The sequence below is a fragment of the Kryptolebias marmoratus genome, linkage group LG1 (assembly GCF_001649575.2).
Source record: "Kryptolebias marmoratus isolate JLee-2015 linkage group LG1, ASM164957v2, whole genome shotgun sequence".
Taxonomy (NCBI): Eukaryota; Metazoa; Chordata; class Actinopteri; order Cyprinodontiformes; family Rivulidae; genus Kryptolebias; species Kryptolebias marmoratus.
Genome location: NC_051430.1, coordinates 23,472,951 through 23,491,771, shown reverse-complemented (window position 1 = coordinate 23,491,771; position 18,821 = coordinate 23,472,951). Strand labels below are relative to the sequence as shown.

General features: G+C 41.8%; 1 protein-coding gene across 2 annotated transcripts; it reads left to right on the top strand.

The window, feature by feature from the left end:
• Nucleotides 1–2,513: 2,513 nt before the first annotated feature.
• Nucleotides 2,514–18,396, top strand: prr16 (proline rich 16). Of its 2 annotated transcripts, none has more exons than XM_017412441.3 (3): nt 2,514–3,321; nt 8,598–9,712; nt 14,735–18,396. In XM_017412441.3, the coding sequence occupies exons 1-2, from the start codon at nt 3,187–3,189 to the stop codon at nt 9,459–9,461; spliced, it is 999 nt and encodes a 332-aa protein (XP_017267930.1). In that variant the 5' UTR covers nt 2,514–3,186; the 3' UTR covers nt 9,462–9,712; nt 14,735–18,396. The 2 variants fall into 2 exon arrangements, with proteins under 2 accessions (XP_017267930.1, XP_024860856.1); XM_025005088.2 differs by lacking the exon at nt 2,514–3,321 and adding an exon at nt 6,367–6,452.
• Nucleotides 18,397–18,821: the final 425 nt, after the last annotated feature.

Sequence of the window (18,821 nt, the reverse complement as noted above, 5' to 3'; positions counted from 1 at the left end):
CTTAAAGATTGAAATATCCATTTAAAACTAGAAGCACTCATTGTGCTGTCAATGGGACTGATCGGTGATGACGTCATCATCATGTGACGCCATCATTGAAACTTTCACCAAAATATGTTTATTACTTTTTCAGTAATCTTGTGCACAGACAAACAAAACAAAACAAAACAAACAAACGCTATGGAAAACCTATCTCGTTGGCAGAGGTGAAAAATGGGATAATGGAACTCATTATTAGGTTTTAGGCGGGTTTCTTTTTTTACATTTTAAGAAAAAAGAAAAGACTAAAGTCTTACGAAAAAGAAAAAAACATTTTGTGTGTACCTCATTTGATAAAGTCCAACCACTGAAGTACAGAGGATATGTGAGTCTGAACTGTATTTGTAGAAATAGTAAAGCATACTAGTAGATTATCTGAGCGGACAAAATCTAGGTCAGCTTTTTGATTTTACTGCAACTCACCGAATTTTCTCCAAGAAATAACTTCAATTACCTACACTTTTATTATTTATTTTATTAAAAACAAGTTGGTCAAGGTTAGGAGACTGGTTCCCATCTGAGATTGTAATTTTAAATCCCAGATTATCCTGAAATCAATTAAAAGAAGGTGCGCTTACTTTTTCACAAGGTCATATGATTATGCCACTTTTCAGGGAATTTTATTCAGGATGTTTGTTTTGAATCCATGTATTTTCATGCCTCTCACAATACTGTCTCTCCTGCTGCTCCAAAAATCTCAAAGTTCTTGTCATGTTTTCGTTGAAGCTTGTCATAATAAAACTTGTCCTCCTCACTCGGCTATGGGAACAAGGAGGCCTATTGCGTGTAAAGGTAAGCATACAGGGAATAACAACATTGTGTAAAAATAGACTTTTGTATGTGAAAGTCCTTTTCAAAACTTTCATCATTTCTCTGCTTTAACACTGTTTTTTATGGATACATTACTATTCCCCCCTTGCTAGGTGCAATTATTGCCTTCAGGTTTTTAAATTAAGTGTTGGATAATTATTAAACAAACAGTACTGTGCACGTTTTAAACCACTACTCGTTTCTTTATATTTTGTTTCCAAGCAGCCAGACTTTTTTATTAACTTTAAAGTGGTCGTGATTAATTCTCCAGGCTTTCTGAAGGTTTTTTCAATTCATTCTCTGAATTTTATTGACTTTGTCTGCTTTTTCACTCATTTTTTTCCCCAGTTCCATGACAGCACATTGTGCAGCGTGTGCTTTAAAAAGGGAAATAAATGGACAGGTGAAGAACAAAAGAAAAGAATGTTAGTTAACCTTGTTTTCTTTAAATATGCATGTAGATTTTACTAATAAATTGAGAACAAATTGTGTTTTTGTGACAGGCTGCTGGTAACAAGGTGCCAAATTTTATTTTAAATTGTTTTCTGCCAATAATGGTTCATCTCTTGAGTCTGGAAGCCTTTTTATGCCTGAATGAGTCATTGGTTGGATTCAAGTGGCTTAACAAATAAAACAAATTCCTTTGAAAATGGTCTGACTGGATTGGGGGAAAAAAGGGGAAAAACGTGATGGAAGAAATACCGATTAGGGCCGATTTAAAATATTACAAAAGTGTCTTCTTCTAAGGAAAACTTAGAAAGAAATTAGGGATGTTTTAAACATGCTGCCATGGAGGTTGACTCCAAAAGTTAATTCGCTGTAAATTTACACCCAGTGATGACTTCCTGAGACTTTCAGTGAAATCAGTTCAGTGGTTCATGAGATATTTTCTTAACAGACGGACAACACTGACTCCAACGGTTAATTTAAACCCTACTGAAGCCCTCGTACACGAAGAGAGGAAGAGAAGCCCTTGTAACTTTGGGTAAATTTGACCTGAAGGCCACAGGAGGGTTAAACAAATATCTTGTGCAACTAAGCACTACAAGTCTTGTAGTGCTTAAAGAATGTGTAGATGACGTTAAATATTAGCTTGATTTAAGTTTCTTTTAAATTGTGGTGGCTGTCTTGAATTGGATTGATTCTAAAACCTAATCAATTGTAGAGACACCTAAAATGTAAAAGTTTAATTAAAATCCGTGCAGTGGTTCATGAGATATTTTGCTCCAGACGGGGGTAAGGGCAAGATTTTCAATACAGATCTTGTGCAATCTGTTAGTGCTCAGAATATGTGTTGGGGATCAGTCTCAGCTACTACCACACCAGGTTTTAGGTGAATATATGTGTAAAATATAAAACCAGGAAAACAAAACCTGTTTCCCACGGTTTCCCTGTAGTCGAGGGGGCTAATTCTCGCAATTAAATCACTATTTTCTTCTTTCACGTGGATGGTAGATTGAGTTTGATTAACTTCAGGTAGGTGAGAACGTAATGAAGTTGTTTAGGCACGACAAACACGATTAAATTCGCTATGATAACACCTAAAATGAGACAAACAAAAAGCAAAACAAAGTGCCAGCAGCAAGGAGCAGAGAGCGCGAGGGAGGAAAGGAAGGGAGGGAGAGAGAAAGAGCGCGCGCGAGGATGCTCCCTGAGCCCGGACGTTGGCTGCTGCTCCTCAGACTCTCCGAGGAGGCAGCGATGGAGACAGGATGAACCTGGCGGGGAGTTTTCTTGGTTTTCTTTTTTTTTACCCCCCCACAGGAAAACGCCTATGGGGGGGTGTCGCTGCCCGAACCGTGTATTTCGGGAGACGGAGGTACTGAGTGTGTTACCTTCGCTTGGATTAACTGCCTAGTTTATCTGCTTCTCTAACCGTAGCTAACCAGTTCTTAGCGCATATTCGTGCTTCGCAGAAAATGTAAAACTGAGCCCCGCCACTGTCGCGAAAGATGTTGGCGCGTCGTTGTTTGATTTTCTTTAGACAGAGGCGCCTGGATATTCCCAAACCTGTGGGCACCTTCCGCTTCTCAGACGGCGCGACACAAGATTTCAACAACCGTTATTTTTCTGGCGTTTCGCTCCACTGCGCATGCCCAGTAGTGTCGGCGATATAGCCCAGTTGCCCCGAACGCCGCTTCTTCGTTTTGTTCTGGCCGTGATGTAGCAGCGGAAAGAAAAGTGGAGAAGGAGCAGGAGGGGGGTGGCAACCGAATCAAGATGTTCCAGGCTGAGTGGGATCTCAGCGACCGAAGGATTTGACGAGAGAGCCTCTGCGAGAGGGGGAAAAAACACGGGGGGGTGGGGGAAAGCGCAGACTGTGCCACAAACTGAATAATGTCAGGAACACCAAATGCGGAGGCTGAAGGAGTAGTCTCCAAAGTGCAAGTGAAAAAGGAGATCAAGACAATCGTGGAGAATCTGGAAACCATCCTGGGAGACCTTAAGGATGTCGCCAAAGAGCTGAAAGAGGTAAATTTTCTGGAAACACGTTGTGTAGGTCTGTTCTTTTTTGATATGATGCTCTATAAGCATTTTTTGGGGGGTCTGACAGAAGATGGGAGTCTGACATCCACCTCTCTGTGGCCTGGAAATGGCACACACTCAGTCACTCATACACACACACAGATTGTGCTCCTCCTGCCTCCCTCCTGTCCACTAATGTATGTGATCATTATCTCCAACATGAAAGACATTTGGCACATGTGGGGTGTGAAATGACAGGACAGCTTCTTCCCCCCCCACCCCCTGACTCACAAGCCGTGATGAAAGTGAGAAAAAATGTGATCCCAATTAATATTTAATGGACAAGTTGGTTCAACCAGGAACAGCGCTTTTTGCATTGCATTTCATCATCTAAATGCAGGCTGTTGTTTTGCTGCGAATTATCTCTCACCAGATAATGGAGATGTTGTCTGTTCTCCGCGTTTTCTTTTTTGACTTCCATTACGTTTCGTTTACTTAATTACGGCAGCCAGTCATCATCAGCCCTGCCTTCTGTCGTGGCTGCGACTTCTCCTGTCGCTCCCGTTGAAGATCAAAAACTCTCAGGGCTGCCTGGCCATTTAAAACTCTGCGATGCACAGATAAGAGTCAGTGGAGGCACATGTGTTGTTCCTAATAGATCCCTTTTCTGACATGTTTTGATAGAGACATTGCAGCCACTTCAAATCAGTGCATCCCCTTAATTCCAATCACTGAAACCCACTCACCCACCTTGCTTGAAAGTAAAAAAAGCTGCGGTCTTACTTGCTCTTGTGTTTACATTCCTCTGCACCAGGCATCCATGCTGCTGTCCTAAACCTTTCACCTTAACACGACAAGCTGTCAGTCTAATGAAATCGTATTGCATACAGCCTCTGCTTCCTACATTATGGATGGGGTAGTGCACACAGCATCTGTCTCCTGCTGCCTCCCTTCTCTGCTTCCACTTTTTTCTTACAAAATGAGCTTAAAGGCACTCTTGAAACTATGAAATCAAACATAAAAATGGGTCATCCTGAGCTATGTCTCCAGCAGTTTTCCAGTTATATTGACATGCAATTCTAAAACGCGGGTACGCACCCCATGTAAACAAAGCACTCGGCTGAACCACGTGGAAGCTGTAGGCGCATACGGCGGAAACAGACAAGCGTGGGGTCTTGGAGAATGCGTTCACGTGGAAACATAAGAGTGAATCTGCTGATGAACACAAAAGAAAAGAGAAAGATCTGACTACGGTTAAGTCACACACCTGGCTCTAGGTAGCTTCTAGATAGGTAAGTTAACTGTTTCAACCTGATGCCTACTTGACTCAACAGATCTGACCTTAAATACGTAAAGATACATCAAACTCAGCTCTTCCATGGACGTCGTCATTGTTGACCTATTTTCAGTCACTTCGGCTGTTTCTGTAGGTAAACAAACGCCTGTGGTATCTGGCAGCCATTCACAAATTTAGCTTATTAACCATCAGCATGAGAAAACGACTGCAGATTTTGTTTCTTACTTCTTTTTTATTTTTTTGAACGCTCTTTGTGACATTGCAGTGAGTGCAGCTTCTTTTGTCTTCTTCAGCAGTTTTACAGTCTATTACAGCAGGCATCAGAGTCAAACCACAACAAGAGGGCATCGTAATCTGTCTATTGCAAAGTCTTCTCCTGTGGCCTCCTTCTTCGTCTCTCTTGTTTCTTTTATTATTATTTTCTTCGCTCGCAGGAAATTGTGCAGAGGATCAGTTATTCTGACACGGCTAACACGTTAAACAGAAGCCTCGAGGGGGTGTTACTATCAAAGCCAGTGTTTGGGCCTAATCCGTTCGAAACACAGTTATCTGTAGGAACTCACAGACGGGGCTGGAGCCGAGTCTGGACCCCGCTCAGATGCTTGGCTCAGCCGCCCAAGCTGTGTGGCCTACAGCAGGGGCTGCAGACTGGGATACTGGTATTACCGCGTGTGTGCGTGTGTGTGTGTGTCCCAACAAATTATCCATTTAAAGACTGCGTGGAGAGTTTAGCTCTCTGCCTTCTCTGTTCTTCTCTTTCCAGTCACTCACTGTGTTTTCTTCCCCTGACGCTCGCTCAGTTTCTTTTCTAACCTCTTCTGAAGCCACCGTTTGAGCGCACATCTAAACCTTCACCATGTTTTAAAACAGGTAGTAGTTGTATGCCTCGAAAACTAAAAATAGACACACAGGATCAGGTAAAGTTAAAAAAGTTGTGGTTATTATTGCCCAAAAGGCAAAGGGGGATAATGCCTATATCTGTGTGTGTGTTTGTCTGCATGTCTGTTAGCAAAATATCTCATGAACCAACGCACAGAATTTAATGAAACATCACTGGATGTACATCTACAGCTGAATAACTTTTGGAGCCAACCCAATTCAAGATGGCTGCCACATCCAACTAACATTAGAAAACAAAAATTGATATAAATCAGTCAGTCTTACAGATATTGAGCTAAAATTTGGCGTGGTAGTAGCTGAGAGTCAGTCACAGCACATTTTCAAAGTTCTACTCACTGCTTGAGATATTTCCTTAAAATCTTATAAGATACATGTTTGTTCATAGAATGGTAAGCTCGTTTTTTTCAACCAAAAAAGTTCCAGCCATAAAAACTTAGCCATTTTCCATTGGAGTTATTTTAGACTTTCTGGTTCCTCAATAGTCAGGCAGCAATAAATAAAACGCCCAGTTCTTCAGTTCTGGGCATCAAAGAGAACCAAGAAGGATCTCTCATCCAAAGGGAATATTTTGGACAGACTTGTTAAAATGGCTGCAGAACACAGGCATCACATTACTGAATATCAGTTTTAAGTTTCCAGAAGATGTTGGCACCGTTATTAAATTTAATCCACCGCGCTTGGATAATGTTTAAGTACGTGTGATTTAAAACTATCTGGGCTCCAGCTATTGTTTGAGCGCTCCAAACGTAAAAATGTGCGAGAGAACGAACGCCCTTCTTCAAAGTGCCAGTGACATAATGTTCTGTGTTTAAAACAACATTGTATAGTTCTTTACTTGTCTTGGTCTTAGATTGGTGTGCAGAGGATGGATGGATGGAGAAAATTGATTTATTCATCATGTCCAGAAGGATTCTATTGTTCCATATGCTTTGTTTTACAGGTAGAGTATAATATATTTGTACGACTGTAATTCTGTATAAAGTTCCCCGCACCACTTAGTGCCAACAAATCACATTTCTGCTTAAGCGTTCATAAATAGTTTGTCTGCAAGCTATGAGGACAGAAATGATCTCGCACTGCACTGGTCGTATATCCCTCTCATCTCTTCCAATAAAACCTAATATAAATTTATGCTGCCCTTTTAGAGCGTTTTCAACAATATTTTTTGCTCTAAAGTTTTATTCATCGCTCCTCCTCATAATTGTACTGTGCAGTGTGCTGTAAATTATCTAACATTTCAGGAGAACAGATTCACGCTGCTACTTCAGTAATCTTTCTGTGTGATGATCTTCCAGCAAACAATTTATTGATTTTTTTTTTTATGTTGCCTTTATTTTGTCCATTTTGTGTTTTTTTCCTATCCTCTAATTTTTGTCTAGCACTGTTTTTTATGCACTAAATGATTTTAAGTCCCTTGCCTTTTCAGGATAAATTTGAAGGTGTTAAAGTTCTGTTGGTGGATGTGATTGTTGCATTATATCGTTTATGTCAGAGTTTGATTCATGACTTTTCCTATAAATCGTACAATCCCAATTCCAAAGAAGTTGGGATGATGTGTAAAACGTAAATTAAAACAGAATGCAATTATTTGTAAGTCACATAAACCTATATTTTACTCACAAAGGGACACAGTCAACATATCAAATGTTTAACCTAAGAAATTATATCAGCTTTGCGAAACTCAGCTCAAAAAAGACGGGCCAGTAAAAAGCTGTAAAAGTAAGTGGTACAAATAAGAAATGGCTGGAGGAGCAATTAAAAAAAATAATTAGGTTAGTTAGCAACAGGTCAGTAAGAGGAATGGGTATAAAAAAGTATTTTAGAACCCGAATCTTTCAGAAGTAAAGATGGGCAGGGGTTCACTGGTCTTCTGAAATCTGTGTCTAAAAGTAGTGGAATAATTTCAGAATCATGTTCCTCTGTGGAAAATTGGGAAGACTAAATATCCCATCATCTAAAATTGATAATATCAAAAGATTTCATGAATCTGGAGAAATCTTTGAACTCAAAGGCTGAAAGCCATCATTGGATGGCCGTGATCTTGGGGCCCTCAGGAGCCACTGCATTAAAAACAGGTCTGGTTCTGTTCTGGACATCACTGCACGTGTTCAGGAACACTTCCACAGATCACTGTCTGTAAACACAGTTCACTGTGCCGTCCACAAATACTGGTTAAAGCTCTATCAGACAAAAAATAAGCTTTATGTGAAGTCCTTTCAGAAACGCTGCTGTCTTCTCTGGGCTAAAGCTCATTCAAAATGAGGCAAAGTGAAATGGACTGAGGAAACCTCAAATGCTATGTCCTCTGTACCAAACCAGAGTGGGACCATCCAACCTGTGATCTGCACAGTTCAAAAGTCTGCCTCTCTGCTGGTATAGGGGTGCATTAGTGCCCTAACATGGGCAGCTCACACATCTGGAAAGGCACCGTCAATGCAGAAATCTGTACAGGTTTTAGAACATCTGCTCCCATCCAGCATAAAATCAGTCAAAGACGACCCAGGACTGTTAAACAGCTAGAATCCTCCATCAGACAAAAATGGGACAACATTCCCTCCAAAACCTCCAGCAGCTGCTCTCCTCAGATCCTCGGTGTTCACAGACTGTTGTTAAATAAACGTGGGATGCTTCAGAGTGATATACATGGCCCTGTTCCAACATTTTAGAGATGTGTCTCTGCCAGAATAATCAGAATTATCCTATTTTTTCTAAGAAATTGTACCTTTTTGCTTCAACATTTGATATGTTAACTGTGTTTCATTATGAATAAAATAGTTGATGAGATTTACAATTCAGTTCATTCTGTTTTATTTACATTTTGCACCACATCCCAACTTTTTCAAGGTTGGGGTTGTAGAAATGCAATTCTTATACTGTTAATATTTGCAGTCGAAATATATTAAGGGTTGTTTTAATAAATCGAGAATGTGCCATTTAAAATTTTTTAATTCTCATTCTACAGCAGCTGCTTATTTATGTTTTTTTGTTCTTTTTGAACATTGTAGGTGATATTTCATCCTCTCATGCCACATTGTCCCATAGATTTATTAACTCTGACCTCGGCTCTTCCTCTGCTTGTTGCCAGGTTGTACACGAGATTGACACTCTGACTGGTGACCTGCAGCTGGAGGAGGACGGACTGACAGACAGCTCGAAGACGGACACACTAAACTCCAGCTCGAGCTCCACCACCACCACCACGACTGCATCAAGCTTGGAGAAGATGAAGGTTTTCCCTGACGACTGCTTCTTTAAAACACAAGTGCCCCTCAGTCCGGTCTTTGGCAACCCTTCTTCAGTCCTGACTGTACTCAAGAAGTCCCACCCACCCCTGCCGCCACCGAGACTCACTTCGATGAGAGCAGAGGATCACAACATTAAGAATCTGCCTCATCCAACTTTCGTCCTGTCAGGGAATATATCCAAGGCAAATGGATCTCTACTGAGGAACGGCGGGGTTTTCCCACTGAAACCAAACAAGGATTTGTTCTCCTCCACTCCGTGCTTCATCACTGGCGAGAGCGAGATTTCTGAATCAGGTCTTGTTCCTACGTTGCCAAGACCCATGCCGCTTCTCCGCCACGAAAAAAACAAATGCCCCAAGGCCCCCAGCAGGGAACCTCGCGAGAGAGTCCGCTTCAGCGAGAAGGTCCAGTACCACGGCTACTGCCCAGACTGTGACCTCCAATATGATGTAGATGACACGGAACTACACCTACAGGCTGAACTGAGTGACTTAAGGCTCAGTCCCATACACTGCTGCTCGTCCTCCTCCCCTCCTCCTTCTCACGTTCTTTCTCATCAGCTGATGTTGGAAAACGGGGAGCTCTCAGTCAGCCACAGTTTCCCGCCGACAACAAACACTCCTCCACCTTGTGTGCCTCCTCACACACCCTCCCTAAAGCCCCACAAAACAATCCTGCGTAAATCGACGACCACCACGGTTTGACACCAAACGTCCCTGTTATTCTTTACTTAAACATTCTTTAATAATTAATAGTGTTTTCTACTCCAGTTGAACTTTGGATTATCCAAACAAAGAGAGAGAGAGAGAGAGAGAGAGAGAGAGAGAGAGAGAGAGAGAGAGAGGAGGGGCTGGGAAACAGAAAACAAAAAAGGATGGATGAAATAAGTGGAATGGAGGGAAAAAAAGCATCGCCACAGGCGCTGAGACGTAAACAGCAAGATCAGGAGGAAGCGGTGAGTGTTTGTGCATGTATGATTGCGTTTGTCAGGAAGAGAAAGGGAGGAAGAGCAACTGTGTGAGCGCTCTGGTGCATAGCTGTGAGTTTGTCCTCTTACAAGTTTATTTGCATTCATGTGGAGACATGTTTATGGAACTGTGCGCGCGTGCGTCCCTTACAGTGAATAATAAATGACTGGAAAATACACAGAACATTAGGAAAGATGACTGACAACAGTAAGGCTGTGTTTGTGTCACTCTCGAAGCTCTTGTTACTGATGAGACTCAAACTCAGGAACTTGTTTCTTAGAAGAAGCTGTGATTAATTCATGTCCTTCTGGGAACCTGCTTTCCTCAGTCCTCATCCAGAGCCTTACACCGATGCCTACATACAGTAAAATGGCTATATTATACAGGAATAAAAGCTCTTATGGAGTACAGAGATAAATCAAAGACACTGTGTTACCATATACAGGTAGATGTGTTTATATTTTCATGCACACTTGCGTAAATGCACGGTTAGGTACAAGTGAGTTTCCACTCACTCTTCCTTCATTACCTTCCAGTCTAAGGCCCATTCTGTTGATGTATGAGTGAGACTGGAGGACTGAGAGAGATAATGAAAAGAGAGTGGCGTGGTGGACTGGGGAAAGGAGAGATCTGTTTGATGACACACGGCTTTCTGGATTTGAGGGCTGGATGTCTTTACTGCAAGTTCTAACAAGAAGAAAAAAAAACAACTTTTATTTTCATTTTTCAAATCTTCGAAGCGTGGCTCCTTTGTTTAGACACCCGTCCTCCACTCCTTGTGATCGCTCTTCCACCCCACTGTGACAGCTATATGAGTCTAAAATGAGCAGTAAGCTTATCAGTTCTGCCTTGGATCGAGATAATGCAGCTGAGAAAGGGCTGCACTTTATGTCCTTAAAGAAATATAAATCAGCATGTATATCGTTCCATCGCAGCCTACATTCGGAGTCAGTAGTCCCCACTCTATCAGCTTCTATTAGGAAGTATAATTAATAACGCTTGAGTTTCCAATGTGTGTGAGTAGATAATCATTTTCAAATTGGGTGTCAAGGAATTTTGTGCGTGTGTGTGTGTGTGTTTCCATGTGTGTGTTTGTATAAGTGTTCATAAAAGCACATGTCAGCTTGGCAGACTTGGGGAGACAGCATACCCTGGAGTTAGATGAGAATAGTAGCACCTTCCTCAGAGCAATGCCCTTAATTAGCTGCATTAAACAACAGAAGATAACAGCGCTGCCTCAGCCTGCCTTTGTACCAACCTTTGTTCCAAACTTTGCCTGAACAAAGCTCACAACTACTGCTGCACGCCTTATTTCTGATAAACAGAGAGGGGAAAGCACGGAAGAGAACGTAAGCAAAGACAGAGGGGAAGGAGCAACAAGGCAACGACGTGTGAGGGGGCAGTGATGTGGGCTCACGGGGCGGGAGGGTTTCAAAACAATACATTGAATATGCACTGGAGTTGAGTGGGTGGGAGGCCTGAAGGTTAAGGCTGACAAAATCAGGTTTAAAATAACACTCGCTGACGACTAAATCTAATGCACGACCTCGCCGGCCTCCCAATCTAAAATCGGCATCTGGATTAGGGATCAGTGGATATTCAGCCATGAGAAAAAACGAGATGGGGTAAGAAATTGGATTGGGGTAGTGGGGGCCAGAAAAGTGCGGGACTGAGAGAAAGAGGCAGAGAAAAAGGGAGTCAGTGATGTGATGGGGGGGTCTTCTTGATGGTCACTCTATTTCTCTTGTATTAGTGGATCCTAATGAGTCTGGCAGCAGCAGCATACACACATGTACACATTACTGCTGAATGGAGTAGAATACAGCAAATATCATTAATATATGCTGTTCTTGAGAGCTTTTCTACAATGGCACTTCACTACCAGCTAATGCTCTATTTATTGAACTGAGGAAATTGACACACACAAACTGTAATTGTATGATTAAAAAAAAAACACTTTTAAAGACTAAAGGTGTATGCACTTTTCAGTTTGGTTTGTCCAAGCATTCCCATTCCAACGCACAGAAGTAACTGTCGCCAAAAGGAGAAGGAAGATAATAATGTTTTTGCCCATGTCTGTTAGCAAAATATCTCATGAACCACTGGGAGTATTTTAATGAAACTTGAACAAAGTAATCATTAAATGTACATCGACAACTTATTTACTTCTGGAGTCAACCCAGTTTAAAGTGGCTGCCACAGCCAACTGACCTTAAAAAACAATAAGTCGTAAAACTCAGTGAATTTTACAGATATTGACCTAAGTTTTGGTGTGGTAGTAGCTGAGATTGATCCTCAACACATGTTCCAAGCGCTAACAGATTGTTCAAGGTGTATGTTTAAAAATGTCCCATTAACTATTTGGCATCAGCTCTGTTTGTTAGCAAAATATCTCATAAAACTACTTGACGGATTTTAATGAGACTTACAGAAAACAATATGGATATACGTCTACAGCTGATTATCTTTTGAAGCCAATCTTATTTAAGATGGCCGCCACAGCCAGCTCACCTTAGAAAACAAACAAATAGCTATTATTCAATACATTTTACAGATGTTCTGCTAAAATCTGACCTGAGAGTCATTCACAACACACAGCCCAAGTGCTTAAACTTAAAACTTTAGCATTAACTTTCGGACTTAACCCATTTTGTCTGTTAGCAAAATATCTAATGAACTGCTAGACAGATTTTAAATGAAACCCTCTGAAAGCAATCACTGGATGTACCGCTACACCCGATTAACATTTGGAGTCAGTCCAATTCAAGATGACCACCACAGCTAATCGACATTAACCAACACAAAAATGGCTACACCTCCATTATTTTTACTAATATTGTTCTAAAACATTGTTATAGTAGCTGAGAGTCATTTCCAACACCTACTCTTAGACGTCTTACAAATGAGACTGTGTATAACATTATTTTCAGGGTTGGACCAAATTCACAGCATGAGATGATCTTGGTCTAAAACTCTGGCATGAAAGGCAACGGGCGATATGCATTCCTTCAAGGAATGCTAGGCCTTTAATTTTATTAGCTTTGACTTAAACAGTTCAAACATTTGCTCCTATTGGCAACATATTTTGACTCATCAGACATTGGTAGTTACCCCCGTAGCTCACAGTAAGATTGTTCTTGTTCAGCTTCATACCTCCGAGCCTTTGACCGTGGCTGTAGGAGGGTTTCACTGTTTTTGTCAAGGCTATCTGGGCTCCAACGCTCCAGGCTTGAGGATAAAGTTGTAATGGGCAGGGAGGAGGTGGATCTTCGCCGCCTCCGTCGTGAGTCAGGACTGAGTCAACCGCGCTGACCCACTCCCTACAGCTCACCGCTTTAATTTGTAGCCCAGCTCTATCTCTCTGCCTGCTCGCTCGCTCGCTCGCACTGTTCCTTCGTTTCTTTCTTCCCTTCTCCTTGGCTGAGGCTTCACTCCCACTCAGCAACATCTGTATGCAGAACAATCTCTTTGTGCACATGCATCTCAATATCCACGTGGGTGAGGTTGCTATTATTAAAAAAAAAAAAAAAATAGCACTTTGTACAGCAAACACCACTGGCAGCAGTTCAGCGCTGTATGTTTAACCAAGAAATGCTAATTACTTGTCTTTTCAGAGCCTGAGCAGCCTCACCGGCCTTACCTTAAAATCACAAATGAAGTTTTGTGGCTGAGAAAACGTTTTGGTGGTTAAACGTCCACTTATCTGTTTACAGCTTTTACTTGAACATCTTATTTCGTCAGGAGTTAACACGCCGCTTCCTGAATTCCCTCACAGTCTCTCTGATCAGAACGACTGATTGCTGCAGTAACATTTGTAGATGCTCTTTTGTAAAAGTGCGTCGTTGTAATGCTTCTACTCCCCGTATTGTCTTCATCAGATTTTCCAACCTGGCAAGCACACAGCGAGAAATAAAACTCAGTAGTAAGAGAGAGAGAGAGCGAGTGAGAGAGATATACACATTTTGCCAGCGAATATTAATTAGCGGTTGTTTCTCAGTCTGATTGCTGGTGGCGATTGTCTGCTGAGAGACACGGTTGCCTGTTTGCTCATGCTTGCTCTGCATGCATCGTTTGCTTTGATTTTTGTTTGTCTCAATAAGCTACATTTCATTATAATTACTGAAAATAAAAATGTTACGAGGAAGCATGAAACCAAACAAAACAAATAATTTTGGTGCTGCGTGCCAGGGGGGCCTTGCGTCTGTAGCTGAGATACTGTCTCCAAGGTTCGTTAGAGCACAGAATGGAATCAGACAAACACCAGCTCCTTTTAAGACGCAAATGCGGCGCAGGCTAGGAGTGAATGCTGGCTCGTCTCGTTGCCTCCTTCTCCGTGACTCAGATAAAGTCATGATGTGGGAACGTGAGTGGGCATGTGTGTTTCGCTGCAACGATTGTGCCTAGTGTTAAAAGGATGCATATGTATGCGTTTAAAGGTGAATCGGTACAAAAAGACAGTAATTGCGCACCCATGCAGCCATGTGTGCAAGACAAAATCAAAGGCCATGATGGTTCACTGAAACTTCGAAAGATTTGCTAGTGAAGCTCGGCTAATTTGAGCTTTTCACGCCCACTTTGAAATCTGCTAAAACGTCAGGGCATCAGCTGCTCCATGTTCTGGAGAGGTAAACAATGTCTCGACGACCGGATCAAATCTGGAAGAGCAAAGATAGCCCAGATGGGGTCCTCTTCTCACTAACTTACCACCGGAGTACGCCAAGAAACAGCAAAAAAAAGAGAAAAAAAATGCAGCTCCCAAAGAGGCGACGCAAGGTGAGACAATTGGCGATTCAGAGCAAAAAAAAAGCTTTTTCAACTCATCTGAAAATGTGTCAGACAGTTTAGTCCTATTCACTTTAAAGACTTCCGTAAGTGTTGCTAGGTGCTTGTGTCTGGGCGATGAGTCCTTTCATTTCTCCTCTATAGAGGCAGTTGGAGCTGCGACTGGCAAGTCTCTGCGCAGTCAGATATTCACATTATCGTATTTCCTGTTGTTTCCTCCTCTGCAGGGCCCATTGAGATGCTCGAGCTTCGAGAGGAAGGGAGGCTCGCGCCGTACGCTAATCGACCCCAGTTGATCGGGGAGGGAGGAGCCAGACCCGAGCCAAAACATCAGCCTTCTCTCCCTGAAAGTGCTAATGGCTTCCAACCGACAGGAGACAATGCTCCCACTCTGAGCACTAAACAACCTTCAGGCACAGGCGTGCAAGTCACAATCAAACAGTCAAAAAGAAGGCTAGTCACTGTCCATAAGAGCTAACAGATGACTGTGTTGCTGCGGTGGTGATATGTTTGTTTTTATAAATGGCTGAATTAAAGATTGGAATTCTGCTGAAACCCAATTATCAAAAGTAACGAGGCGAGTTTAGATGAAGCGGCACCAGATGGGGTGAAATGATGTCAGCCAGTATTTGATTGATGTCTATATAGACTTTCGGTCTGTGCATACTCAGATGGAAATCAATAGCTCCACTCAACCGATGGAATTTGCCTTTTAAGAATTGTAATTGTGTGTGGATAGCTCTATAGGTCTGCCTGTGAGCAAAAATGCTGCTCTGCTGGACTGCAGATAAGGAGAAAATAATATTATGTCGGTATGTGCCACATCACCACCACGGACTGGTTTCGTCACGACCAATGTTTCTGAAATGAATGACGATGTGGTCACTGATCTGTGTCCAGACGCTCATTGTTCATCTCTTTGCTCAACTCTTGTGCCATTCATTCAAGCATATTTCACAGTGTTGGCATAGTTACAGCTTTAAGGCGTTAACGAAGAAGTAATAATTTGCATCAAATTTTATTTGTATACAACTATACATGTACATGTTTGATATCAATATATTTCAGGCGTTTTTCTACAGAGACTTTAACATTTAAAAAGAGGATATTTTTGATATTATGTTGGATGACTGAGAGGTTTTTTTCGAAAAAACAAATGACATTCCCTAAAAGTACTTTTTTAGCAGGACAGAGTAGGAAGAGTTGTTTATATATACAGAAAAAAAAATATTTGTATGGATAAAAAAAAACACTGCAAGAAACTTTACTGAATGGTGTACTTTGTTAGCAAAGGAAGCAAGATGGAGAAGGAAAGTGGAGTAAACCAAATACTTGTTGTGCTTTATCAGAAGGGGGACATGAATGCATGACTGACTCTTCACTTTGTCCTGCTATCACTGTGTTTTTCTATGCATTTCTGTGAAGAGGCTGTCTGTTGGTGCGTTCAATGTGCAGGGGGCTCTGCTTTCGAAAGCATACATAGTGCCTTGCAAAAGTATTCATTCCTCTTGGTATTTTTTTCCTGCGTTGTTGCCTTACTGCCTGGAATTCAGGCAGATTTTCAATTTGATTAAAAGCAATAACTCTATTAAAAATACTTCAGATTAATAAAGTCAAATAAGGAACAGCTTGTTTAAATCAAAATATAAAGTGTGTGCATATGTAATCTCCCCTCAAAACGCAATACTTTGTGTTGCCGGCTTTTTGCAGCAGCTAGTGTCTTCAGATACGTCTGATTTTGATCCATTTAACCACTGAAATATCTGTCCTTTTCTCATGACCAAACAGCTACAGCTCCTTCAGATCGGATGGGTGCTGCTTGTGAACAGAAACCTTTAAATCAAACCAGAGATTCTCAGTTGGACTGAGGCTTGGGGCTTTGACCGGACCGTTCCAAGAGATTTATCAGTTTCTCCTTAAACCACCGGAGTGTTGCTTCAGCAGCACGTTTTAAGGTGAACTTCCTGTCAGGTTTGGTGAGTGAGGACCCAGAAATACAGACCGAACATGAGGGCAGGTGGCTCAAAACCTCCACACCTCCATCCAAGTCTCAAATCTCTGGACTGCTCCAGAGGTGGGGTCCTCTCAAGACTTTCTTTATATTTTGGAACGGTGTTCTCAGCTTGACGAGAGATGGAAGATTTGTCTCAGGCATGTTGTTCTTCTTGATGGTTTAGAAGTTCAAGTTTGGTCTCATCCAACCACATCACCTTCTTCCATCTGTTTGGGAAAGAAATTAATTATTAATATTTTTAAATTGGTCACTCTTCCATGAGTCCCAGCTCTTTGCAACCTAAACTTGTCTTACGGACAGATCCTCCCATCTCTACAGGAAAGCAGCTCAGCTCCATCAGGGTTATCTTTGGTCTCCTGGATGTTTCTCTGATTATTGCCCTCCTTATGTGGTCTGTGAGTTTCTACCCTTTCGTGGCAGGTTTGCTGTGGTGGCATCATCTTCCTGATTCCTAATAAAGGATTTAATGGAACTGCGTGGGATGTTCAGGGTTTAGGACATTTCTTTTTACAAATCAACCTTGATCTTTACTTATCCACAATGTTGTCTCTAACACGCATGGTCTCTTGCTTGGTGGTGTCTCTTATTATCTGAGCCACTTTTTTGATTGTCCAGTCTCACTACGATACGACTCCTCCACGGAGCTTACCACCAATGGATAAATAAGTGAAATAAAGTCAAAAAACACTCACTGTCCTCTGCCACAGTTTCCAAAAATGGCGTGGCCAAGTCGATACCACCTTCTCTCTGTCTGTTGGAGCCCATAAATAGTCCCGTTGGTCCAACTCCCTCTGGATTCTGTAGTCAGCCAACAGGCACTGAAACATCTGCACCTCCTCATAGCACCACAGTGTTGGTTTATGTGGGTGCCATTTTATATTATATATATTTGTTTTAAAGTAAACAGCAAAAACTAATGCTGTGGTTCCAAGGTTTTTAAAAGTGGCGGGTGTCTTGTGAAGGATTTACTCTCACGATTGGCGTCGCTCTCTCTGGCCAATCAAGTTTGGCTGACTTAAAATCTCCCGCTTGACTCGGCTCGCTTGGAACCTCAGCTGATATCGCCACTAAGAAGCGAGCTGAAAAGTGGGTGGGATCAACCGGTGGGAAGACTCTGAACCCGCGCCGAGCCGAGCCCGTTGGAAAAGGCCGTTAGAGGTGTTGGACCGGTGGCTGTTACGACAGATTCAGGTCATTTGACCCTCAGATTCCCCGCAGGTGGATCTTATTTAGCTAATTACGTGGCTTCTGAAGGTAATAGTGGGGGTTTATAGAGACATGCACTCAGTTTTATAGTTTTAGCAATTATTTTAAACAGTTTTTCCCCCATTTAATCTAAATTATCTGGAGTATTTTGGGAGAATTATTGCTTGTAATTTAATAAATTGCAGGTTGTAAGGCAACAAATTAGAAAGATTATCAAGACAGGTGAACACTTTTGCAACCCACTGTATATCTAAGACGGTCTTTCTGATTTTCTCATTAAGTGTTCATCAGGGTAATCCTGCAAACTCAAAAAAATAATAGAAATAAAAATCTAATTTCCAATGAACTGCAGCAAATTGATTCTAAAATATTAGTCTTCCTCATTTAGCTGATGAAAAGAGTCAAATTCAGAGCATCCACAGTGGGAAATAGTGAGTTGGAGGAAACGTTTGCAGGTGAAAAGTGAAAGAAGTGAACATAAAGCATCTCACCTGGCTCAGATTTGAACCGCCACACGCGTAAACTCCACCTCTTCCTTCTCAGTGGACACAGACTGAATTCATGGCTAGAAAGACGACTGGAACGTCTGGAAAGCTGGCGGTGATGTTTCGTTGTGTGTTCACAAACTTTTTGGAACTAACCTGTGGGCAGTAAACACTTTGCACCCAGTACTGGTGTTTGTGTCTATTTTAAACAACGATTCCAGTGTTGATCCTTGGTTTGTCGACGGGTCTTTTTTTTACGGCGTCATGACTTTTACCAAACAGAGAAAATTAAAACCGGCTGCAGGAAAGCTGCACTTCATCTAAGTCGCCAAAAGCAGTGCAAGCAAATGGTTCTGGAAACAAAAAAAGAAGAAAAATAAAAACTACAGTACATGGCGTCAGCTGCTGCATCTGTTATTTGAAGATTAGCGCGATGAGAAAGGAAAATGGCAACGCTAGAGGCCACAAAGTGCCCGGAGAAGATGTTTTGACAAAGTCGTGCTGGCTTGTTGGTCACAAAGACCATGACAGGCTGCAGTAACCGCCTAAAGGACAAAGGAGCAGTTTTAAGAATGAAATATCATGAGTTCAAACCCAAGAACTGGAAGG

Excerpts from the sequence above, each read along its gene's own strand:
- prr16 (XM_017412441.3), top strand. The coding sequence starts at position 3,187 with ATGTCAGGAACACCAAATGCGGAGGCTGAAGGAGTAGTCTCCAAAGTG. Across the intron at positions 3,322-8,597 it reads TCGCCAAAGAGCTGAAAGAG|GTTGTACACGAGATTGACAC; the intron begins GTAAATTTTCTG and ends GCTTGTTGCCAG.